This window comes from Brachyistius frenatus, unplaced genomic scaffold (genome assembly GCF_029030835.1).
Source record: "Brachyistius frenatus isolate BFR_SWC_R1_liver_20210118 unplaced genomic scaffold, ASM2903083v1 Contig_20, whole genome shotgun sequence".
NCBI classification, from domain to species: Eukaryota; Metazoa; Chordata; class Actinopteri; family Embiotocidae; genus Brachyistius; species Brachyistius frenatus.
Window position 1 is genome coordinate 4,919,599 of NW_027210619.1, and position 27,085 is coordinate 4,946,683.

General features: G+C 40.2%; 1 protein-coding gene across 4 annotated transcripts in view; it reads left to right on the forward strand.

The window, feature by feature from the left end:
• The first annotated feature begins 851 nt into the window (after positions 1-851).
• hdac9b (histone deacetylase 9b) overlaps positions 852-27,085 on the forward strand; it is a 35,825-nt gene continuing 9,591 nt past the window's right edge. The window contains exons 1-6 of one of the 4 annotated variants that reach the window (XM_069696181.1): positions 852-1,128; positions 2,757-2,824; positions 22,908-23,149; positions 23,533-23,708; positions 25,257-25,382; positions 25,481-25,602. In XM_069696181.1, coding sequence (XP_069552282.1) covers position 2,824; positions 22,908-23,149; positions 23,533-23,708; positions 25,257-25,382; positions 25,481-25,602 — 667 coding nt within the window. In that variant the 5' untranslated portion in view covers positions 852-1,128; positions 2,757-2,823. Of the gene's footprint in view, positions 1,129-2,756; positions 2,825-15,360; positions 15,777-22,907; positions 23,150-23,532; positions 23,709-25,256; positions 25,383-25,480; positions 25,603-27,085 lie in introns of those variants that run through there. The other 3 variants (XM_069696182.1, XM_069696180.1, XM_069696179.1) reach the window with 3 other exon arrangements.

Genomic DNA, 27,085 nt, shown 5'->3' on the forward strand with positions numbered 1-27,085 from the left:
GTAAGATGATCAGTGCTTTGTTCTTCTCCTAAAAGGAAAGACATTTGTCCACTGGACCTAACAGTCAACTAAGGAGAGGTACTGAAAAATGCTTTGATGTGAAAAATAAAAATGTGAGTCCATGGCCAACTGTAAATATATGACGATGACAAATGTGCATACAATCTCTGCTAATCACATAAACAGTCAGGCATTGTTCCTCCTTGACATAAAAGCATCTCATTGTTTTATTTTTTTGGTGTAGCATTCTCACCAGAGGGTAAACAAGTTTAACCAGAAAATGGAAAAGTTGGTAGGTTCACAGCTTCATTGTTTCTTCTTCACTTTTAAGTTACATACAGTGATGGACAGTTGCTGTTTTCTTTTTCTTTTTTAGATAACTGTCATTGAAACTCCTGCCTGACAACTGAACAGCTGACATTTTATTAATCTATTTGTATTTCAGAGATGCTTTTACATTGTCCCAGTCTTAGCTGTTGACACTGAATACGGCCAGTAGGTGGCACTGTTTCCATTTTAATGACGTGTTAGTGGACTTGTGGACGTTACAGGTGCTATTTTTAGGCGATGCATCACTGCAAACCTGTATGCAGCTGTCGAAACATGCACATTTAGAGTTTTAGGCTCGGCAATAACGAGCAAACAGCAGCCTTTTTTTAATTTATTTATTTAAAAAAAATTTTTTTACAACAGGCACGGATGTCTCTACCTAGTATTACAGCTCCTGATGCATTACTCCGTTATTATAGGAGAAACCTAAAATACTGGTAATGCAAAAAAAAAATACTAAGAACAAAGTAAAAACACACTTAAATATTCAAATAGGAGGCACCAGTACAATTTATAATCGGAGCTGCGTCAGTTGTCTTTTGCAAAAAGGGGGAGTCGACTGATGAAGTTACCGGAGCACCTGCTGAGGACAACCGGAGCTGCCCCCGTCCCTCCGTCACGACAATTATCAGGAGGACAGCGGAGCAGACAAGAGTGCTCAGTCTGTCACTACCTTGGCTCGGACTTTAAAATCAAACCCCCACTGTCGATCAAACAGGACTATTTATAGCTCCGGCGTCACACCGCTGCAGACAACGACTACTCGCCGCACGTCAAACCGTCACCCTGCCCTCAAAGGTAGACAGATCCCACTTTAGACCTTTTAATGTTTATCCTTAATATATACGTATGTGGAACTATAATATGTCTAAAAAAAAAAAAAAAAAACGCAACTTTGAACTTTTTGAAGCAGTGAAAGCAAAGGGTTGACTAATATTTAAGAAAGCTAAATAGTTACTAGGTAGCGAGATGGCGCGGTTGGCTGCGCATTAATACTTGAATTAACAGTTTGGCTCTGCGGTCACACAGGTGGTCGCTTTCTAAGAGATTGTGAGTCCGCCAGTAAAAGTGGACCGGAAGTGTATATATTACTATATATTACACCAAGCCGTGGCATTCTTCTTCACACAGCCGCAGAAGTGGAAATGTTTTGTATTTTTTTATTTTTTTTATTTTTTTTTAAGTGCTGACTGACCTCATCATCGTTGGTTTCGCAGACAGTATTAGGTTGAGTTAAGATGTGGGGGTATTGTAGTGCTGGCTGCCATCTATAAATAGACTTTCCTGCGAATGTGTGACCTCATCAAACGAGGTGTTAAAGTCCTTATTGAAAACAATAAACCAGGCTGCATCACCTTTTGTCAGAGAATACTCATTGTTAGTAGGATATAACAATCTCTTGGTATTTTGAGCTGGAATTATTTATATGTATTATGTTATTGCTTCCTGTATGCTGCTGTAGCGAAAAAAATTCCCCTTGGGGATTAATAAAGTGACTACCTAACCTACCTAACCTAACCTAATTATAAATCTACTAATTAAAGCCATAGAAAACATCTCAACCCACTACTACATTCTATTTACATCAATCTCATAGCTGCTTTACATGACATTACAACCACAGGTGAAAGTTTTCTGAATGTTTGTACAATATACTGTAAATACTCCATTGCAAGTTAATGTCCTGTATTAATGGCATTACTCATTTCATTGTTATAAGTATATCACAGATCAGGATCATAACATGTAAACAGTACACTAATATCACAATATTTTTGCCTAAATACCTTGATATTGCAACGTTAATGTTGGGATCACTATTGGTGCTTGAACAAAAATATTTCCACGATGAGATTATTGATAAGTAATCATCAGTAAAGTGGATATAGTGACTAAGTGTCCAAAGACAAATGATAGCGCAGTCTCGTGAGTGCAGAACATTACATTACTTTACAGTAATGCAGCCTTTAAAACCAGGAAAAGACAACACTTGGACATGTTCTGTAGTTCAATCTATTAAACAAGGTCAAAGGTGTAAAGTAGCATTAACGTGAAAATCGCCAAGTAAATCATTCATCTTTTTTCTGTATTTCTATCATTTATGATGTCCCTAATATCACATTTTGTTCTACATGATGTCCCATATTGCTGAATATTTCATATCCCATGTCTATTCTGTTCATACATTCTAGTCTCACTGCACTGCACATGCTTTTGCCTTTTGCACTTTTGTGTTTCTTAATTTATTTTGCCTACATTAGCCTTATAAAATATTTCTATCTTGAAAAAAAGACAATATATGTCATTTTCAGTTTTACTACACATGCAGTAAGTAATGTCTCTGAGCATTTAACTGCTTGCTGTGCTGTGTATATGTTGTGATCAATACAGCTACAGCTTCTTTTCTGCATATTTTATTTTTACAGATCCTGATGAACCAGAACTGCAACACGGGCAGATAAAGTCGTGAGCATATCAAGGTATAGAATCAAAAGTGAGGAGCTTCTTTTTTTTATTGAAATATCTTCATTGATGCCAATGACAGTGCAGCTGTTCCAATGACGGTTACATTATGATGTTTATGTGGTTCCAAGTTGTTTCGCTGGACTCCTTGTTACTCCAACAAAAACTTTTAGCAGATGTGTTACATTTGAAACAGCTCTTGTATGATGACTTTGGTGAGCAGTGCTCTTTCAACAGGTGTCATGTAGTAACAGCATTTAAATCTACTCTGAGCAAGGTAATAAGAAAACACAAGAACCACAGGCCCTCCAGTGTACACATGACATTTTCACTTAGACAGTGACACAAGAAAAACACTTGACATGAGTGCCTTTCACAGCCAGTCCAAATGACCCTTCAGTCGTCTTTCCATTTCAGAATATTTATGATATTTTTATATTAGACTTGTTCTTGGCAGGTTAATGCTCACAGATGTCTGCACTGCTCAGATGGCTTGAGGGGGCAGGTACCATCTGAGCTGTGTCAGGGAGAGAAAGTCATTTTAACAACACCTTACACTTAGCCTAACACATAATTTCATAGTACCAAAGAATGTGTTAATGAGACAAAATGTTTTCGATAGAACAAATTTTGGCAGGCATCTGTGAATTATTCACTGGACTTGATAAGTTCCCATGTTCAGCTATTCTGTTGGCAAGAATAATTCACAGAAGCAGCATGTCGCATGACATCCCCGCTGTGAAATGCATGTTAACTATAGTGGCTTAATTATTATTGTACCAAAGTTGGAAGATTTGTATCAGTAAAAATATTCTGTAGACACCACAGAGTAATCTGCCAGCTACTAGCAGCGATGACATAAGAGGTGTGAGTGAGCTTGTTTGTCAAAGTGAAGAGAATACAATGCCTTTTTCCTTTTTTTCCTCCTTTTTTCACAACTAAAGTGATGAAAGTGATGAATTACGCTTTGTCACTGCAGATTTATTTCCTGTGTTTGAGTGCCATCCTTGACTGACCGTGACAGTGTGAAGGCAGCCTTCATGTCACGCAGCAGAAATTGCCGTTCCAACAGAGAACAAGAATGCTGTGGTGTTTTGTGCTCGGTGAAGGAAAGTATGACATGACAAAGTGATTGAGCCAATCTTCTGCCTCAATTGGGCACAAAGGGATTGTTGGAAATCACACAATTGTAAGCTTGTGTGTACTGAATGTGTGTGTGGGTGTGTTCAACTACATGGGTATCTGTGTACAGTTATGCCAGTGTAATACATTAAAACATCCAGTACATGGCTGGAGGACAGGTTATAGAATAGAGGTAGGATATTTGCTTCGTGAAGAAGCTATGTTTCAATGGCCACTACATTATGGTATTTGATTATACTGGTGTCACCGGCTTTGATTGCTTGTATAAAGCCAGAATGGCAATGTTCGGCATTTCGCTTTTCATTAATTGTCGTAAATGAATTAATGTGGTATGTTCTCATCAAGAGATTAACAACGTTCATTGATGATGTGATGTCCTCACTAAAAAGAAACAATACGGCTAAATTTGATTCGACATTAATGACGAAAATGAATCTCACATTGACAGTTTGATTTTAACTTGGAGGCATTCTGTAGTTGTTTGTTTCAAACACATTAAAAGTACCTAACAGCTCAGCCTGTTCTCAATCGCAGGACAACAAATACTGCTGTTTGGTCAAATCCGCTTTGGGGTCACAGCGATACGACCCTTTGGTGTCGGCACCATGGACACCTGGGTCGAGGAAGAAGGTCATGTGACGGAGTAGAACGTTTGACAAAGTCTGTGTAGGGAGGAGGTTGAGGGTGGTTGGATGGAACAAACCTTCTCCGGGCAGAGCGGTAATCGAGTCTGTGAGAAAGCATAAGTCAGCGTGGATTTCTTTTTGAGTAACATAAATAAATTACTTGCGTAACTTAAAGTATGTAACTTATATAACTTACATAATGTACATAAATGATCTTTCGTGACGGACGTTATATTACTTGTGTTAACCCAAACCATGATGTTTTCCTAACCATGACCAAGATGTTTTGGTGTAAGTCATAACTTACTGTGAGTTTTTTTTGTGACAGGTTATGGCCATTATAAGTAGTAAATACAAGTCTTTAATTAATTAAATAATACAGTAATTATTATGACGAGGTTGTGTATGATGTGTATGATGGATAGAATGAAAGATAACCAGTCCCTTATAGCTTACAGCTCATGGATGTTAATTTATGTGCTGACTCTTCTTTTTTAACAGAAGTTTTATTGTTTATTGATTTTATGATTTGCTTGAAGTCTGGAAATCTTGGAGGTTATACTGACATTCGTGGACAATAATAAGAATCCTAAAGCTATGATGAAATAATTGGCATAAGCAAATTAGTTACTGTACAGGTGAAGATATGTTTCCCAAAACACTCATAACACAAGTAAAATGCTCATGATGTGTAATAGTCTTATGAGACCTTCTGATACAGTTAGGATGTCTCGTCTATTTGTTACGTTCTCATGTCAAATGCATACAAACTGTACAAACCAGCCATGAGCATGGAGCATTGCTAAGATGGACGTATTTATGGAGAGGGGGTAATTTCTGTAATTCTCTATGCTCCAAAAAACTTAAAAACAACTTTAATTAGGACCCAGCACCCAGTGGCAGTCAGCTTAATGTCTTCAGCTGCAGTTCACACTTGGAAATAAGCTCTCGATTCATCCATCATTTCACTTGTATAATGACAGATGAATAATAATTATATCATTTCTCCAGTGGCTGCAATTACAGAAACACTTACAAAATTCCTAAAAGGCACACTAAGGATTGAGATTTGTTTCTGAAACATACATCTCTCATGACATGTTTCTCCACTTAATGTTGGGCATGCTTGTTGACACCCTGAAACTATTTTTTTGTGTGGTCCAGGATCTATTATTGGTTCTGGCTGTAAGTGTTTTCTGTTCCATAACAAGATGAATCCCCAACATGGCATTTGGTTACTAGGCAACAGTGTACACTTCACTGCTTGGTTATCATTTTCTTTGTATAGTTATGATGTTTAATAGTAAGTGACTACATGGCAGTCGGCCAAAATTAACCACTGCTAGCAGAACCCGTAGAGCCTGATGTGTGTCAGGGGGCGTTGAAGCTACCAGGCTATATTTGGCTGCTATGTTCCCATCAAAGAGATGAGTTCTAGGTCTGGACTTGACATTTCTCTTAGACTGGAAAAAATGGGTTTGGGTCAGTGAGTTTTTGTAGGAGGCGGGGTGTTGTTGATGCCCAGAGCAAGGTGCTGGTCTCTATTCTGCAGCGGCTCATTGTTGAAACGCAGCACAGTCTCTATTATACAAACGGTTGTCAGGACTTTCTGCCAACAGACTGATATTACTGTAATCAACCTAAAGTATCCATAAAAACAGACAAATAGTAATAGTATGCATATATTTAAGTGTGGTGAGGTTAAATTTTCAATTTCTTGCATTTTCAAAGGCACAACAATTTTTTTTCTGTAACTAAAAATATTATATGTTTGAGATACCATCTTAAGACAAATTATGTTATGGCAGGGATTTACTATAGCAGCTCGGTGTCATGCAGGGAAAATCCCCGGAGTGGTTTGGAGTTGTTAGCCTTGTTGATCTGCAAGGGGCACAATTGATTCAATTGTTCATGTGCCCAGGAATTATGCTGAGGAGCTGCAGACCTACTTCATGATGTTGTTTTCTTAGTCCACCTGAAGCCTGTACATTCACTGATCTAGCCAACCTCATAACAGATGCTTTTTTACCTGAAAAAAACAAGTAATATGACATTATTAGTTCTGTTTTTGATCTCTTCTGTGTGAGTTGTGTGTCTTTTGAGGCTAAACAGAATCTGGATGACGGTCATGGGCTTTATCTCAGTGTGTTGTCATGAAAATGAAATGGAGAGTCTTGTTCACGCCTTAATTTATTTTGCTGCTCTTGGCTGCTGCTGCGGTGGAGGCAGGAGTGTGGCCGTGCAGCAGACGATGTGCAGACAAACTGAATGTGGCCCAGGTGCCGCACATCCATGCTTGGCTTGAATATGTTTTTCCCCATTTACAGTCTTTTTGCAGTTGCTGGTTATTAACAGCAACTCTGTCCAAGGCAGTTGTATTGCGTACACAGGAAACGTGAATCAATCCATAACCAAACATGATGATATGTCTAATATACTGAATTCGAACTCTTGTTCAATCAAAGAAAACATGCAATTCTCCTGTGCAGTGGAAAAGTCTCACAGTGCAGCGTTGGGGGCGGAGCTGTTGGTGAATAATGTGGTTGGTAATGGTGTATGTGTGAGGAATATTTTTCTCTCTTTATAGACAGTAAGAGGAGAGCTGTGGCCCTGAGGGCGAATCTGGCTCCTGTTGCAGCTGAGACACAGAGCAGGGTGGGTTTAGCCTGGTGTTCTCAGTGTTGTTCATCTAGCCCCACTGTAGACCCCTGGGCTCTCTGGGGGATCCTACTTCCATTTGTTTTCACTTCCTGTCCAAATGGAGTTGAGGAGATGAATCATTTGTGTCTTTGAGAGGCCTCTTGTGTGGATGAAAAATGGGGAGAGTTAAGGCTCCTGCCTGAAGTATTTAAGGTGGATTAAAATGCTATGCTTTATGTCAGTGCATACATTTTTATCCGTTAGTTCATGTCAATTATTTTTTTCAAGGCTTGCTATTTATGCAGTTCATTTTTACCTAACGTGTTGTCCAGCTTGTTTGCTTACATTAATCTGCTAGTCTGTCCGTCAGTACGCCCACTGACAGGCACCATGGAGAGAGCCACTGCCCTAACTCGATCCAGGTCTGTCAGATCTGTGAGGTGAAATCAGTAAAAGTGATAAATGAGATGTGCTTCAGAGTTCTTGGAATGCCGAGGCTGACAGACAGACTGTCACTTGACTGTCACAGGGGTGTGGCCGTTTACCATGATGGCAGAAACAGACCAAGCTCAGACTTCACAGGCCCATTAGTTGTCACTCCTTGCCATCCCATCATCCTGTGGCGCCCAGACTGCTCTGCCATGCGTCATGCTAAACATCTCTTTGTTGTTGCCTTTCATCTGTGGGTGCTTGCCTCTTCACTCGACCCATCCTTTGAGTTATAGGACGGCAGGAGGTCACGGCCACAACCCCTCCCCACTTGGCGTGAAATGTGCAGAACAAACGGATCCAGGAATTACGCAGAGATTGGACACACTTCCTGTATATCTAAGAGCACAGCCTACGTAAAGGTCTCGGTGGTCAGATAGGTGTGAAAGGGTTACCAGCCCATCTGTTTCCAAAACAGAAAATTGTGCCCCTTTTGAGATGACAACCTTAGAGCATACTCCTAAAGCCTGCCTTTTAGCTTTGAGGAGCATTATCTCAGCAAAATTGCTCACGTAATTTAAGGTTTCTAAAAAGAAAGGCGTGAAAGTGACATTATAGTCTCTTCACAACAGAAAAGTGACAGTCATCTAGAAAAGGGAGTTTTACTCACAGATGTATTGAAAAGCACAGAATACCATAAATGAATGGCACATTGTGTTAGGAAGCAGACTAAAAAAACAATGAATGAAGGTGAATGCTTGGAATTTTTCCTTTTCTCTCACTTATTAGGTCTGTTTTGCTCTTTTAACGGTTGGAATCTCCACACTTTGTGCTTCAGAAGGAAACATCCTTGGGCTCAACTTGTTTCCATCTTTTCATTTTTCACACAGCATCAAGGAGGTCATGTAGTTGTAACAGTTTTTGTTTTTGCGCTGGCCTGGTCCTTTCACATGTTTTATAAAAGAGACTGCCAAAGCTTGTTAGGCCCTGTGTTATTGAAGCGGCTGGGTTGAAAAGTCAGTTTGGTTACTGGATCTGAGATGAAAGGGAGAGGTCAGGAACGCTGCAGTCACTCCCAGCATGATGGCATTTCTATGTGTAAATGTGTGCATGTGAATGCGTGGATGTGCATACATATGTGTGTTGGTTTGTAGTTTGCTTATGCATGAATATTTGTTTGTAGAGCGATTTGTATTTCTGTCATGGACCTCTGCAGTCAGAGCATTGGCAACATTTTCTCCTTTAAGTCCTGTTGCTTTAGCACTGAGTTTGTTGTTTGTCTGAGTATTTGTCTTTCTGGTCCTTGGAGTTTGCTCTGGGAAATTCAAAGTAATATACCCAGTACCTCTAGCTGTGCTTGGTTTCTTTATTTTGTTGTTCCTGTTCTCAGTCAACCTGCAGGGTGCAGTGTTGCTGAAGGATCCAACTGGGGTTTTACCCCGCTTGGACAATGTCCCACAATTACAAGTCCTGCTGCCTTAGCTACGGCTGCGTTTCCCACCAACCACCAAGCTGATAAAACAAATAGCACAACTGATTGTAGAGATAGTGATAAGGAACTTGTAATATCTTCCCCATTAAAACCCATGGAACTAAACTAACCAACATATAGAATAACTGTGTCAGTGTGCTATAAAATGAGTTGACAAATGTAGAAAAGAGGGATGATTTAAAACTACTTATACCACACAACACCCAAGAAGATCTGTTATTAAAACAATTTTGGCACTACAATTGTTTTACCATCAAACCAGTGAGATAACCATTCAACTATTTCTTTGCCTCTTAGAGGAAAGAGGAAATATGGACCTGGGTGACTTGTTTAAACACTCTCATTGGAATTTCAGGCTCCAGCATTGTTCGTACAGTTCACCTCTGAGTTTGTGTCATAAAAGCCTGTGTCTTCAGCTGCATAAAAATATGATAGTTCGCCATGATGAATTTCTAACTATATGGTGGGGAAAAAAATTATATGAGTATGATGCTGTAATAAGATACAGAAGCTCAAGGTCACCCGTGCAAAGCGTTTAAAAATACATCTGGAGCCCCTCCAGCTTTATGCATATGGAGCAGCGCAGACATTAGCATTGTAGCAGACATGGTGGGTGCACTGTGGGGCATTTCCTGGTATGCACAGCACTACCTTTATAATCAGAGGAAGAGCTATTTTTTTTAGAGGTATTGTTAAGTCTGAGACCTTTGAGACACCACAGGAGGAGAGTACTGTAATTCGACTGTGGTCAAGTAAAGAAGTGATGGCGTAGGTGGAAGTGGCTCGGACAATAAGCATCAACCCACCCTTCCCATAGTAAACTTGATTTCCTGCTGCACTTTTGAAGGTGGACCTTTAAAATCCATGAATGAAGTTCTGTTTGAGTCTTTAAATGTCATTGACAAACTTACTTGAGCAAGAATCATAGCCTTTTATTTAACAACTACGGCTTTTATGTTTTCGGGTTATTCTTTGAAACTTAACATATTCAGGTCTCTGAAGTGAGATTTGTCCCTTTAAATAACAAAGTGGAAACTGGATGTAAACTGTCTGTACTTTTTCTGTGACCAAAATAACAATATTGATATGTTGCCAAAGGACAAATCAGCCTCATAAAATGTGTTTTCTCAAAAGCTGTGGTGATAACAAAAATATATATTTTGTTATCATATTAAGATAATAGCTCCAAGGCACTCAGGCGGGATAATGCTATGATTATCCAATCATAATTGGGCTTGACCAGCAGGATGTGAATTGGAAGGATGCCTCTGAACAGACAACCTTTGTTTTTATTAATCCCTGAGGGATTTTCTAAGGTCGGCTAAACTTGGCTGCATTCCATCAAAGTCAAATGTGTCTACTTGGGCCTTGTGTTTTTATGATACAGATGGCGCATTTGAATTCTGCAGGCTTTTCAGTGATGTATGTAAGTCTCTGAGCCTCTGATGCAATGATTTTCTCACTGTGGTTTCTGGCACAAAAGTCCTGCTTCATGTTTATTTGTTAATAGCTCATTAAAATGCCAGCTGACATTAAGAATGATCTTTCAGGGGCTCTTATCAATGATTAGCATTGTGTTTTAATATCTTTACTGGATCAATGGTTTGTGTTGCTTTGAGAGAACTTGCTGGACAACAGGGACAAAGTGGAACATAAAGTGGGCTTGTCATGAGTCAATGTAGGGTGGAAGTTGTTCAACAACAACACGGTCAATTTGATACAAACAGTGGATCAATGGTTTCCAGCAGAGATGAGCACATTGATCAGTAAAAATACTGAGAGCTGCCCTCTGTTTCCAGTGTGCCTTTGTGCTACACATCTATTTTTAGAGAGCCTATGGCAGCAGATGAAGGCATGGCAGGACCCATTCAAAGTTAGAAAGTAAACTGACCTCAAGGTCAGTTCACAATAGGTGGATGCTTTGAAACTGTGTTTTTGCCTTTCTGGAAGCCTGTTATGTTCAGTATGTTTCTCACATCTTAGACAGAAGGTTCACATTTTTCAGAAAGGATTTTTACTTTTAAGGGTATACATGGATTCATGTCTCTGTTTGAATCGTACCATCACATGAAAGCCGCATGGGTTATATCTAACAAGCTGCATTGCAAAACTTTGTTGGCAACATTTCAAGAGAAAGTGCTAAACATGACTGGGTTTTAATGCTTTTCTTGTTATTTGATCCAACCTGTTAAGTGCAACCTATATCACCCTGAAAGTCCAACAGGAAATTCCACAGGATGCCAGACAGAATAACCCAATAAAAGCAAACGCTCCCAAATCATTAGTGGGGAAACATGGTCACATAATTCACCCAGATGTACAGGCTAATTGGATTTTAGCATCAAATCAACAGTTGAAGTGCCTTTGTGCTTTTATGAGACTGACCAAAAGGTAAAAGGGTAATGGGCTGTTTGAAGTGACAAAACTTAAACTGTGGCTTTTAGCAGGTTGAATGGCTGAGCTTGGTTGCCAACATAGTGTGCTGCATTCCACATGCAGAGACTCTAAACTATAAATTGATCTAAGATCTCCTCCACAGTTAGCAATGGTGACTCATCACGGGCTGATGTAAGTAAGATGGTGGATAATTTCCCTCCTGTGCCAGGCAGAGCTGAGTCGGCCACGAGAGAGAATAGGGTCAGGGGACATGGTGGTGTGGTTGGGGTGCATGGTAACTTGAGAGAAGTTACTGTGAGTATGCACCTCCTCTCTTGAGATGAACATCCCCTCTGAATGGAGAAATCAGCACCTGACAATGTTCACATCCGCCACTGTCCTCCCAAAGTGGCATGATGAAATCTGCATCATTACAGGCAGGAAGACGAGCAATATGTAGGAAGCCAGAGAAGTGGATGAAATGAATTCCATCAAAACAGACTCCGATAAACAAGTTTATCAATTAAGATTATGTAAAGGGGCTGATCAGTTTATTTTACAGTAGATAACCCCCCTCTGAGATGCAGGAGGGCTTTGAAGTTCAGAGAGCTTGAAACAACAAAACATGCCTGACTCATTCCTTCCCACACAAGGGTCATCCACTGTTCAGGGGAACAAAACATTTTCTAGCCAGATCAAATTAGTTCCAAGGAGAGGGGTTTGTCCAGCTCTCATATCTGTTGCAACACTTAAGTAGTGCTCCCCTCCTTCTCCAGTTTGCCTCCCTGCTGGGTTTCATCATGCACAATGTGTCACAAGGCAGCAGTGCGATGGTGATTAAGCCAGAGAACTTTGGGAGTTGATCGGGAGCTGGCACAGTAATTGTGGTAATGTGAGTAGGCTCATTTGGTGGAAAAAAAATCAAATCCCCAGGTTGTGACCACTGTTTCTTGAAATAGAACGGAAGGAGATGAAGCACCATGGCGGGACTTATCTCTTTGTTAAATCTCTATTCCCAACAGATCATTTCAAATGACTAAGTTGGAGGCAATTCAAAACAACAACATGATGATGATGTGTGTATGGATGCATGCGTATGTGTGCATGTATAGTGGCTGTCTTGCTCTTCAACGGCCTTTCATTCCTTTTACAAAGAGCACTTCCACAGATCTAGTCCACTTGTTCCATTTCGAATGCCCCCCCCCCACTCCCTGCTTCATGTCAGCACTCTGGTGACAAAAGATACACACATGCACTAGCACACACAGTTTGTGTTTGATATGAGGGAGGTGACAGACAGTCAAGCCGTGGCCCCAGAGAGCAGAGCAGAGCAGCTCTCCAGCAGGGACGCTGACGTTCACACTTAAATGCTTTAATAGGACTAAAGTAGACAAAGGCCGCCAGTGACGCAGTCGGAGCTATAATGGGCTTGCCACATTGCAGGTTTACTGGACCCTGCCTATTGGACAGAGCTATTTCCAATCCCACAATCCCTCATCAGCCGCAGGAAGTTAGTTACAAATAAAAAGTGTAGGTTAATCGCTGCTAACGTGTCCCAGTGAAACGTCTCTGTTTAGTTTTTTTTTTTTAAGAGCAGTAGGTCAGGTTGACCAACCGTTTTTCAAGCAGCTTCTCGGAACTAATTAGGAACTTCTGTTCCTTGTAAAACTACATAGAAACAACTTTTATATTTCTATGTTTGCAAGACAAATTGAAGGACAAATCTATACTGTGCAGAGCATTCTAGAAAAAAAAAGTACCAAAATATGAGTAGATAAACCTCTAAATAATGACACTAATCCAGATATGAATCATCAGAATTAAAAAGCAGAAATAGTCTGTGAGTGTGCAACATGCAGAATGTTATTGTGCAATAGAAGAAAACCACAGGAACATTGCAAAATATGTTGAGACTTTTTTAAGTTCAGAATATGGTCAAGATTCAGACAATTACAAATTGCTATTAGAAATAGAAATTCCTTTGTCATGATAATTGTGACTCATGCCAGCTTCACTTCCTCTTTTGATCAATTAGGCCAGCCTACAGGGTCAGAGTCCTCCTGCTCTGACGGATACTGTGACAGATGGAGCTCTGTGTCTTTAGCCATCGTTACCTTGGATGTGAAGGCTTGTGATCGCTCACACCATCTTATCCGACAAGAACTGCAAAACTAATTAACGCAAACTGAGAGTCTACTTAATCTGTGATGTGTACGAACATTATTCGCATCACATCATTTGTTGACACTTTTTCACCATGTGCCATTGAAAATCAATTCTACTTTTATTACATAACTTTCTTACTTAAAACTAAGATCAAAGAAAAAAGTTATTGCAGTTAATTATCTGAGTTCTGTTCTCACCAAGAGGTTAGTACGGAATAAAATTGTATGTATGCACAGTCCTGTTAGTTTGTTTATTAATAAACAAATCACCCAACATATATCAGTTGTTCACCCCAGAGTTGTTTTGTGTCTGGAGTAAGCCAGCAAGCTGTGCATTTCCTTCTTGGCTTCTTGGTTGTGCTGTGATAAAAGGATTGAGGGGTTAAATGTTTGTCCAGCTGAAACAACACAGTAAAACTCCTTCTCTGTGTCTCTGTAGGCCAGTCGTCAGAGCTCAGGACCTAAAAATAGCCGTGCTGGCTCCACGCCCCTGGCTGGGGGACAGGTCAAATTATGAAGGAAGATGAAAAATTTAAAGGCACAGGCTGCTTGGCCACAAACCCAGCCCTGCATCAGTGGTCAAATAGAACATTTGACTTGGCTTTTATGAACTGGAGTCAGATTATATTAACTATGGATCTTAGTCTTGTAATATTAATTTAAAAAGTCCTGCTATATATAGCTACTTGGTGACAAAAATTCAAAATTAAAGTTTTATGTGGACTGTTTTTTTTGTTTGTTTTTTCTCAAATCCAGCATTAAACAGTACCAAAGGTATGTCAAGGAAATAGGATTTGTAATCCTGGAGAGGTGTTGTTGACACAGTTTGAGAGGTTTATGTAATTATGATCATGCTGTTATGACATCTTTGGCTTCCTTGGTTAGCTGAAAGCATGCTTCCTGAGTAGCAGCACTGCCCTGGATACACACTGAACCCCGCACATATACTGAGCTAATGCAGGAGGTTACACTCTGCATCGTAAAGGAGCAGTGTTCATTCGGTGTCTCACTTGTCTTAACACATCCTGTTGGGTTTTTTGTCACACATGCAGATTATGCCCAAATGCTACTGGCTAGTATTGTGTATATCATCATTAGTATTTCTGCTATTTTCCCCCAAAAATTCACACACTACTCAATGCTTTTGTGAATTATATAAAAGCCAAGCAGTTGTTTTATTAAACCTTTAGCACAACATGCCAGGTGTAAAGTTGATTTGCCTCCTTTCGGTAACATCAAGGCAAAATTGGATCGTTCCATCCATGTACCTGAGAGAACAAAATAAAGACATAAATAGAGTGAGTGAGAGAGACTGCTTCAACAAATCAGAAGAGCGAGAGAGAGGATTCAAGCCTCCATCTGCAGAGAGGGAGTCAGGAGACATGCCTTCTGGCAGGAGCTGAAGAAGACAGCTGTGTTTGGTGTGGTATTTTTAAACGCATCAATGCTGCTCCAATCCCTGCGCCTTGGCTGACCTATTTTTAGCCAGGGCTGGCCATTGTTCTATTTCTGTCACCTGTGGGCCACGCAGTTGTTGATTCACATGCAAATGAAGCTTGCTCCCCTCCCTGGTTTGCATTACTGCCTCTGCTCAGGTGCTCAGTACACAGTGCACGGCTTTCCTAGCTCCTAGCAACTCAGCTTTACATTTTTTTTCTCGGTCTCCGGCGCTCAGACACTTTGCTCAGGAGAAAAATAAATAGTGAGCTAGGCAGATAAGAAAAGAAGCAGGACTTGTCATCCTTTCCAAAACACCGTGTTAGTGTTTGGACCTGACTGAAGAGAGGCACCCGGGAGAGTAGCAGCTCTGCAGAGAGAGTGTGTGCAGTTTGTGTTTTTGCTCCACAGTGAGGGTAGTTTCTCAGAGGAGGAGGCAGAGGAAGAGAGAGAGAGAGCGAGAGAGAGTTGCCTGTTGTCGTGGTCTCTCCCCTGAGTGGCTGAGGGTTGGCTCTTGGTGACAGGAAACGCAAGGCTTGCGATGAGACCTGAGCGCTGAGTGGAGTATGCTGCAGACGATTTACGAGGGCGAGTCAAGTTTCTCCACAACAGAAGGGCGCGTTGGACACCAGCAGCTCCCCAACCAGAGCAAGATGCACAACGTGAACAACTCAGGTGATCACATAGCCCAGTGTTTCTGCTCCTCTTGAGGAATCTTTTATCCTTCCAATCTCTGTCTCTCCTCTATCTCTGAATCTGTTCCTACTATCTCACATCCTCTGTGCCTCTCTGTGCACACGTTCGCTCTGCTCCTCTCTCTCACTCTCACATACTCTCAACTATTTGCGCTCTCTCATTCTGTGTGAAAAGAGATCTCAAAGGTTCTCAGCACAGCAACGTGCTAGGACCAGGCACTTCTTCCTGAATCAAGGTATTTACTCTTCTGATGACACACTGTGCTTTATGATTTGTGCTTGCTCAGTGGGATCGCGTAAAGGTCTTCTTTTTTTAAATTTTAGATCTACATGTTTTCAGTTAAAAAGTGCTCTTTATCAGTCTCGACTTTGACGAAAGAAAATGCTTTAAACCTATTCCCATGCTCTAGTTGCCTGAAATGAGTCACTGCGAACATGACAGGGATGTTGTGTTTTGTAAGCTTCCATGTCAGCATGCACTTTTCAGGGAACAGGAAGAACTGTGACAGAAATACTGAGGGGACATCTGAAAGGTTTCTCTCTGGATATTTACCTCAGAGATCGACTGTTCTATTTTAGACCTGAGAATTGAATTAAAGTGTGCATGGCCGACATCACTGTGAGTAACAACTATTCACTGTATTGACTCAAGATGAGTCACACCTTTTTCCTTTTCTTTTTTTTGCATGTGGCTATTGATAAAAAGCAAACCTTATCTGTAGAAATGAGTTGAGAGTTAAAGCAATGTGCTCTGTGAGAACCCTGTCATGTGGTTGCTGGGAAGCGTGTGTAATGACAAAGTGTGGATTAAGTAGTGCTTAATTTACTTAAAAAGATTTTTTTGACCTCTGAGCTGTCGCTACATCTACAATTAGCCAACATGAAGAACAACCCAATGTGGAATAATTCTAGCTAACTGTTGCATGTGCATTTAGATTTTTTTTTTTAACACGGATTTTCCACTCTGTATTCTTGGCATAGAAGATGAGTAAGAAAAAAAACAAACAAAAAAAACACTCAGAAAAATACATTTTGAAATTTGCCTGAGGTGTCACTTCAGGCAAGCAAAACAAGAAACTGAACCCACACAGAGGCAGTGAAGAGATTTACAAATAAGACAGGAGGATGACAGAGAAATGACATATTCTATGTCTGTCAATAGAGCATGTTATTTGACTATCGGGCCACAGGAGCACGGCTTTCTTCTTTTGTTTTAGCGGTTTGTGAGCCAAATAACAGATATACCAAGTGCCTGAATTCGTGCTCCTTGCTTATTCTGTGGGTCAGCTATTCTTAGGTGAGTTATTTTCAGCTTATGGCATTAGCCTGCTAAGATTAGGCGTCTGTGCGTTATCGTTCCATCTCGGCATGCTCCTGATATAACAGCGGTTTGGAACAGATATTAATAGAGAATTCTGTCATTTGCCTGTTTAATTTGTTCTTTCCACTTTATAGTAAATCGCCTGACAGTGACTAACAGTATCTGTGGGAAAATGCCACTCCAGGATGCCTTTCTATGAGTTTACTGGGTGGCATGTTGTTAGTAGAGCAGATGCATTGTCTTTAAGACAGACACAGGGATGTGTTGTTGTCTCCTGTTATTTTTTAAATAATATTTAAAGATAAAAATCATCTGGCAGGAATATTGTCGTTGAAGTGATCCTTGTGTCAAATAAATAGGTTGTTTGTGAATTGTTTTCTAAAACAAACTTCTTGACCTTTTATTTCATACTCTACTTCTCTGCTGTTATGTTTCAAGTGGCTCAGCAAAAATAAAGGGTATAATCTCACATTTTAATTTTGATAAGTGTTGGCACCATCAAAGCTCTGATAAACAACGGTCCTCACATGGGCTCTCCAACAAGGAAAATCTAATTAGTTTCCCCCAAGCGCAAAATATCATGCAAAATATCAATAGGCACCTTTCAGACAATAACAAGCCCACACCTTTCAAGTCCACTTGTCTGTATCCTGCATCTGTTCAAGTTGCCTCACCGTGTATTTGAAGTGCTTACTGCCAAAGAGATGACACAAGCTAGCACAAAGAATATAGGTTTTTGTCAGCACTGTTTAAAAATCCCTCATTATACAGAAAGAATAAAGTGACTTATTATTTTATTATTAATAGTAAGAAGTGTGCGAACTGAAAAGGACATTTTGAATATTTTTTTTGTTTTTCTCAGTGTGCATGTTGTAGAAAAGCACAGGTCATGACTTGTGGTTTAGTGATGCTAAGAGATGCCTTTCCTCTGGTTGGAGGGTTTACTGTGCCTCAAGGAATTAAGATTAAACACTCTTGCTGATTGATTTATTACTAATTTTATTGACTGTGTGATCTAATGCCAATGTTGCATTGAGAGTGGGAGATCTGTGAAAGGTCCTAATGCCAGAACTTCCCAATTATAACTTACCAGTTGCTGGTTTTTAAAAAAATTTTTTTTTAATATATTTTGCTTGGATGAAGGTTTGGTATATGTTGTTTAGTGTGTTTTTGTTTTGTGAGATGGAACAACAGGCGACAGGACATGAGACAACCGGACTCCTGGCTCCTTTTAGTATAAGACCGGCGGTGGCTCGACTCAGCTCTCTTTGTTAGTAGATATTCTGCAAACCGCAGCTCTGGCTCAGCTGCAAGGACGAGCCTGAGTCTTAAAAATAAAAACTTGTTTCCTGCTTTAGACGTGCCAGCTGCTCAAAATAACAAGGCACTTAATGAGAGATCCAGCACCACATTGCAGTCCCAAGCATCAGCTTATTTTTGCCCTCAAACATCTTCTGTATCTCTGCTTCTATTTATACTGTCAGACAGGGAATGTAGATCAGCAACCATCTCTGGTTCACACTGAATGCTCGCAACATACATGTTTAAAGTGTAGCACAAAGGGTTTCATTATGTTTACTGGCAAAACAGTAATAAAATAAACACTAAAGATCTTTGGCCAGTTTTACAGTGTTAAGATGGTCTCGTATCTGTAATACATAGAAAAAGAATTTGCTTGAACTTGCGGGAATGTTTAGGGGGTTGTACTGGTCTTCATTTTTCCAAGCTAAACAGCAGTCAGGATTCTTAACAGAAACAATGTGTAACATGGTATTTACGCTCATTTCTTACTTTTTATTTGCTGCTAAAGATTTGAACCTCAGGGTTTAGTGTTCTTTATATCCATTATTCAAGTATAGCTGTTTGCAAATATAACTATTGCATAATTGTAATAGTATTAGTATAATGAAATAAGACTGTATTTTTTTTTGACAAACGTTTCACAGCACGTGTGTGATATGTGCTATTTTTTTTATAACTGGAGAACATCGCTGCAGCTAAACTAACCACAAAAGCATTAATAAACATTTCTATTAATGATTGTTCATAATAAGTCAAATTGTAAATTTTTTATGAATAATTTTTTATGGAGAGTAAACACAATCTGTTCTGTTTTAGAGCAGCATTGAAGTGTTTTTTGTTGTTGTTGAATAAAATCTTAATATTCAGTCTTATTCAGTGACACCAAAAGGTAGCTCCAGGGGCAAACTAACTTGTTAAGGTGTAAGAATAGCTGTGCTGTTTATATTCTGAGGGTGATGTTTACAATATTGATAAGTCCTTTCTCACTTTAGTAATCCCTTTGTATGCTATCAGGATAAAAAAGATTATAGTGAAATGTCACAGTGTTCTTTAAAACAGTTCCAAGTCCAACATAAGCCTGCATAGTGAATTCTTTGGATAATATTTTACTGCATGTATCAATGTATTTCAGACTTCTCACATGTAATAGGAATGTCACTGGGGATGTGTTTCTCTGTCTGGGATGGGAAGTCTGCTAATGTGGCCTGAGGCAAAAAAAAAGACAGCCATCCAACATCTCAAATTAAGGCTGTGATTGTCACTCTAGCCAAGACCAAGGCTAATGAGAGGCAGATCGGTTATAGAAATAAACACTTTGGGGACACTGGCAGTGCGACGCTGCAGTGGGAGTGTGGTCACAGGCCATGAGTCACCCTATCCCCCCTTGGCAGGCCATCCACAGGGAGGAATTTGGGCATGGGGCAGGGTGCTTGTTGCTCCCTTGTGCTAAAAACAAATTTGGGACCTGTCATTCATAAATCTCTTGTTTACCAGTGCCTACAGGCTCTTCAGTGCACTCTCCACCAATCAGGAGTCGCCTCACTTTCACTCGAAATGAAGTACTCATATCATGGGTCATGAACACCAATGGCCCTGTAGGACCACTGAACCAGAAGTGGCATGCCCTTGAGTGATCATTTCAAAAAGGACCCAAAAGTTACATAAATGTGACATGGAGCTTTTATTTTTGCCGATGTTAAATTAAGCAGGCGGCCTCACAACTGTGACAGTCTTTCGCACATTGTCTATATTAAGACCCTGCTCAGAAAAGCATTTATATTTAGCCATCGTTACTGGTGGTTCCGTATTCTCCTCTGCCTGAGGAGTATTTTTGTGAAAAAGAAATGTCAGGTTTCAGTTTGGGTAGTTTCACGGTGTGCGTTTTACTTAAATACATCAACTGTAACTGTATGTGGCTGTAAATACCAAGGTCTAATGTATTCTGTGGCTGAGTGACGTACACAGAATATTTTTACTTTTTCTCTGTATGTCAGACGACACAAAGAATAATGTCAGTGTACATTATACATGATGCTGGTTGAAGCTTCAGTGTTGCTGGGACAATGCCTACCTTTAGGACCTTGTTATTTTTCCTCTACATTGTCATTCCATTCAGTGTTACTCTTGCCGACACAGTGGACAGACAGCAGACAAGAATAGAACAGGCACATGAGGCTGTTGTGGTTTCCTCAAGGGCCATTTCATACAGCCATGGTTATCAAAGGTGGCTGAAGCTTTCACACTCCTCCTCCTCTTCCTCCTCTCCCTTCCCATCCTGTTAAACCACTGTCTGAGATTTCGTGATGGAGCGTTAGCTTGACATGCTGATCAAAGTGGAGATCCTTAATGCCAGTCACAGTGAGGGTACCGAATGAAATATGAGATTAATTAGATATCACAGTGGTGAAATCTTCCAGGCAGCAGGTGTTTTTTTGTTGTTGCTATATTTAGGTCCATTAGGCAAAAGTAGCACCGAGGCTGTCTGACTCTCTGAGCCCTTCAATGGTTCACAGGTTCACGGCTGCTCCTGGAACAGTGCCCGCTACACAAGAGTCCTTTGTCAAGTACTTACAAGCTAAGATTAATATTCCCTGTCAGGAGAGAAGGGTCTGTTCTACAGGTGCCTGTTCTCTGCGCCTGCCGAGCTGTTGCCCTCCTCTGTCATTTGATTGGAGCTGTTTTTAGAACACAGAGAGGAAAATTACAGCAAAGGAGTCCCCTTGAGCTGTCTTCACTTTTTGAACATGTTTTAAGACAACTTATCACTTAGCTGCTGTTTCTCTCCAGTGTGTGTGTGTGTGTGTGTGTGTGTGTTGGAGGGTTTTGTAACGCTTTCTCTCTGTCTCTCTCTACTGGGGACTCCTTTCTTATATAAGAGCTGAAAAGCTGATATAATAGTCAACATGTCACATTGCCACTGTAGGCAGGAGATGACATGCAGTGAGACTCGATATCTGCAGAATGGGGAGACATAATTACGTCGCCAGCGTTGCCATGGCAGCGGCAAGCTAGGGTGGTGGATACTAGGGTGTGGGGGTTGTCACAGACCAGGATTGCGCCACTTGCTTTTATGTTTCTATTTATAATCATCACCGCCGCATACACATGGAATGGTGGCAATGAAAAACAGGCTACATGACAAAACAAATGGGCGCCAGTGAGCTTCACAGCATCGATGAACAGGAGGGCACTGCTTCTTAATTGATGGCTACTGTAGAAAGACACTGTTATTTTGGCAGGTTTAAACTACTTTTCATTGGCATTTTACTATAGTTTGTAATTGTAAAAGCATGATAGGACAACATTATTTACATGAACAATATAAAGTGTAAAGTATCAGATTTTTTTCTCATGCATTCAAAGAACAGGTAGTGTAGTAACGCTGCCGGTATTTGTTCTCTCTGATGTGACCCCTTGAGAAGATTAAGGAAATGAATGCACTTAATACATCTTCCTCCAGCCCCTGGAATTTTAACTAGGTTTGAATATTTCTCCGGTCTCAAAATGGAGACATTACACAGTCTGGACAATGCATCCCTTGAATGTCACATCACGACCAGCATAACTAACATGACTCCTTTTCCAAGGATTGGACATTTTGATTTTATCACTGGTCAAATATACGCACAAATACCTTTTTTTAATATTTAAAATTGACTCAAAGATGTGATTTAAAAAAAAACAAAAAAAACTTGCTCACTGAATGAAGCTGATGAATTCAGCTAGATATAGTAGTGTGGATTAAAACAGAATCATTGAGAGGATAAAGAAAATACTGTACAATCACTAATCATCCTCTATGGAATAGAGAGATGAAGTATCCCTGTCTCCTATGTTCTTAACTGGCAATCGATTTTCTCTGTGGAACGGGCTATATATAGAGCTTGGAGACCAAAGGGATGCCCTCTCACTTTGTATCTGGCAATTACTTATAATAGAGGCAGTTCTTCCCAATGCGCACATTGCAGCATCAAGAATAGAAAGATCGTAGGAACATGAATTCACAAACACATGCAGGTTCACAATCTACTTTCCCTTGAATTATTTATGTTAAGAGAGGATATCTGCATGATGTTCTGGTGCAGACAGGGAGAAGGACTCCCTTTATTTATTTATCAAACAGCGGGAAGACACGGATTTATGTAAATACTTGAAATGACCACTTCAACATTTCGTGCCAAATGTCCATTGAGTCTCTTATACTGCTGCTCCCAGTAGACTCTGACGGATGTAATCCTGTGTTTGTTTGTAGAAACTATTATAATTGCAGGTTTCCAAGTGTCCTGGGAGAGAAAGATGTGTTTCTCTGCCCCTCAATCTTTTTTTTTTTTTTTTTTTTTTTTTCAAGTTTTAACAGTCCTTTAACAACTTTAACACCACATACAGCCATCTCTGATTGTTTTGGTTTGTATTGGTAAAGGTGCAATTAGGCACTGACAGATCTGTTAATCTCTTTATCCTCTTTTCTTTCCCATTTCTGGGCCACAGTGGATATCAAGCCAGACGTGCCATTGGCTGTGGATCCCTTATCTCCTTTGGACCTGCGCACAGATCTGAGGATGCTGGGGCCAGGCTCGGACCCGGGACTGTGGGAGAGGCAGCTGCAGCAGGAACTACTTCTCATTCAGAAACAGCAGCAGATCCAAAAGCAGTTACTAATCAGCGAGTTCCAGAAGCAGCATGAGAAGTTGACCCGTCAGCACCAGGCTCAGCTCCAGGAGCATCTCAAGGTTAGCATTGCGCTGAACAGTGGTATGGAGGACAGCACAGCAGCGTACGCAGTGGCATAGCCCAGCACAACAGAACACAACAGAACACAACACAGCATGGCATAGGGCAGATCAGTAGAAAACTGTATAGCTCAGGACAACATTACAAAGTGCAGAAAAGGAGAAACAACTGAGCACAGCAAGCCAGAGTGTTGAGCGATACATTACAGCTCAGCATGAGTTCTTTTTTTTTTTTTTTTTTTTTTTTTTACAGCCGAGCACAGAATTGTCCATCACAGCAAAATAGAAAGTGCAGAATTTCACAGAAGCCACTGCCATTTAAAAAAAAATCTGTTTATCAGTGTGCTCTATTCATGCTGATGTGAGGCCTGCATGTTTTTCAGCTCCAGCAAGAGCTTCAGGCCATGAAACAGCAGCAGGAGCTTGCGGAGAAGGAACGTCGTTTAGAGCAGCAGCAGCAGCAGAACCAGCAGGAGAAGGAGCAGGAGAGGCATCGGCGAGAGCAGCATGTTTCCAGCCTGAGCCTCCGGGGCAAGGAGCGCTCCCGAGAGAGTAAGAGCTCGACACCGTCATCATCACCACCTCCTTACTATCAGGAGATGAATTAAACATTTTTGAGGGCCCCAGGCAAAAGCAAGCATGGGGCCACAAATTCTAACCCTTAACCTTTTCAATCATTTTTTTTTTTTTTTAACATGCATTACCTTAACAGAGGGGCCAGAGCAAAATATGCATATAACAGCTGAATAGGAAAGCTGTACTGCAGTTCCACTGACTGAGAAACTACTCAGTATTCCCCTTTGGCAATGCACATGTTCTGTCATCATCATTATTATTAGGATAACCGCCTTCAAGTCATGTGGGAGAATTGTCTTTATAGACATGGATAATTCATCCATGAATTACATTTTATTGTAATAAAAGGCCTGTTTTTAATTGCTATAAAAATATATTTGCTGTTGGGCTGCGAAGACTAATTGAGCTTGATGTTAAATTGTTTTGTTTAGATTTCCCTTGTCTATTATAGCACTGGTAACTACTCATCCTGGGGTACACATTAATGTAGTTTGCTATACTTTAATGAAAGTGGTCTATACAAGGTCTAAAAATACAATACAATAAAATACAATAATTTTGGACAAAACTAAGCACAAAGTTAGCAGGAGAGGAAAACTATTGTTTCATTTTGGAGTGACACAAAATGCAGATATCTCAAAAGCTGTGCATATGAAACCAAAACCCTCTGCAAGTAAGCGAGAAAATATGTTTTGTTTGTGTTCTTTAAGACCACACCACGACTTACTTACCACGACTAATGTTGTTCTCAGTCGGATCACATTTGGCACTATAACAGTGAGGTTAAAAATTCATGAATAGTTTGTTGTTCTCACTGCATAGGACAAGTGCTGTTAATAAGGAGGACAAACTGTTGTGATTTCATGTCTCTATCAGAGAAAAGATTTCTCAATATTAGATTCAACTGTCCTGGAGGATGCCTGGGAACAAGCAAATTACAAGGCTGGACCTTGCTTTAGACATCAGATAAAGAGAAATTTACAACGATTAATGATGATGATACTTAAGTAGTACATGCAACTGATGATGTAAAGTTGACTCATGACATTTAAACTTCGAATTTTTGAGAAAAGGTCTTTCAAAAGCAAGATGAAAGTAGCGGCAGATATAGTATTCCACTTCTGTTTTTACCTTATAGCTAATAATAGACAAGAGTCATGACTTTGTCAGGTCAGGTCATTTGAAACTGTGCCCTGCAACTGAAACCATCTGATGGGGAAAAAAGGTCTCTGCAGTATCACTTTAGCAGAAACGAATACATTGTTCTCAGACCACTAGGGGGAGATCTTCCACATAGGTTTAGCTGCTCAGGAAACTAAAGTAAACTCAATCACAGGAGATTATAGAGAAAAAAAAGATTAATGTAGAAACTCTAGGACAGTTGTTAGTTAAATGTGATACAGGAAAACAGTTGAGGAAATCTGCAGGTTACAATAGAGTTAAAGTTTGTTTGTTATCTAAGGCATTCACACATTGTGAGTCATAGCTGTAGGGTAACCCCAATCCCTTTGGTTCTGTCTTTTGGTCTCACAGGTGCGGTGGCTAGTACCGAAGTGAAGCAGAAACTCCAAGAGTTTCTGTTAAGCAAATCAGCAAAGGACCCTGCCAACAACGGAGCCAATCATTCTTTCATCCACCACCCAAAACTCTGGTATACGTAAGTACTCTGTGTTGCTTTAGCCTGAAGGAGTTTAAGGAAAATATACATTGCAAAATGTATTCATTACAAAATTATTTATTCTTGTTTTTTTCCAGGTCCTCTCACCACACATCCCTGGACCAAAGCTCTCCACCTCTGGGTGGCACATCCCCTACCTGCCATTATACTCTACCATCACCCATAGAGAGCAAGGATGACTTCCCCTTGAGGAAGACAGGTCTGTTAATTGGCACACAGCACGGGCACAAAAATGCAAATACATATACATACTGTACATGTATGTATAAATTGACAGAGACATTCAGCTAGTTTGTAAGATTTCCGTGTGAAGTAATGTTATTAATACAATGAGTGTCTTTTTGACCCTTGTCAGTCAATTGGTGGGTATACCCATGGAGTATTTCCGAATGACCTCTTAATAACATCAGTCAGGCTCATTATGACCCCTGCCCCCCTCCTTCTTCCTCCAGGGCTCAACACGCAACTTTCCAAAGATGTGGCACACGCCAGAAAGTTAACTTAAACCCTCCTTTTTCTTATTTGGTTTATTCTGAAACATAGCAGCTAAACACAGGCAACTACAATGTTTAATTGCATGTTTTCACTTCACAAGTTCAAATTTTAATTACTATTATTTGTACTAAAATTATCCTGCCATTATTTAAAAGGAACCCCATTTGTCCCGATGTTATAATAATATACCAAGTTACAAGTCCTCTTTAAAACTGTTTAGGGTTAAATGGGAGAATTAAGGCAGATTCATTTCTCCTGAGTTATGTACTTTAAAAAGTATTTTTAAAAGACACAGGTTCCCACCAAAAAGCAGCTCAGGTTTGTTGGTTTAAAGTTTGAGGAAGCCTTTGGGGATGGCTATGTAAATAAGAATAATTCCTGCCTCTCTTGGTTTGCACGAGCATAAGAGCTCGCCAAGCTAAAAACTTAATATTTCTGCAATGAGGTCACCAAATTATTTCATGCTCTTTTCCCCTCTGTGTCTCTTTTAATTACATTCAAAAAAAAATTATACTTGTTGAGCTGTTTAACTACAGGCAAGTCATGTTGCGTATATACACAATTTAGAGATCAGGCAGAAGAATTATAGCTTGTGAAATAAAGTCATGGCATGGCATGGCAAGAACAAATATTAGAAAGGTAAATGAAAGCTTTAGGAGACTTTAGTTGTTTATTGTTTATTGTCTTGAACTATGACATCTTCAGAACAGAGGAATATCTTCTCTTGATATATATTTCCATCTTTGGGACATACTTTTAGACCCACAGGGTAAGGAGTGTATAAGTTGAGGACCATTTTCTAAAATAACAGAGAGGCTGTTTATGGTAGCGTTGTTTACCCTTCAGTGTGAATACAAAAAGGCAGGTTTAAACAAAAAACTGAAAGGATAGCATTTCAGTCCCTCTGCTGATGAAACAGAACACATTCATGCTTTTGTTTTTGGTTAAATCATCGCCCCATTTCTGCGCCTGACTCTCTTGCACTGATAAAACTATTTCTAACTCTTTGGATTCCTGAATCTATATGTGGTCATTTCCTGCTCAGGCCTTCCTCCCCCACTTCCTGTCTGTCTTCATTAAAATCCTCAGAGAGCCTGGCACGCGAGGGGGAAGCACAAAGGTAGTGTTGTTCCCTGGGCCACTGCTTGTCACTGATAGCTGATTGGCAGTTGTTGCTGACTTAGAAC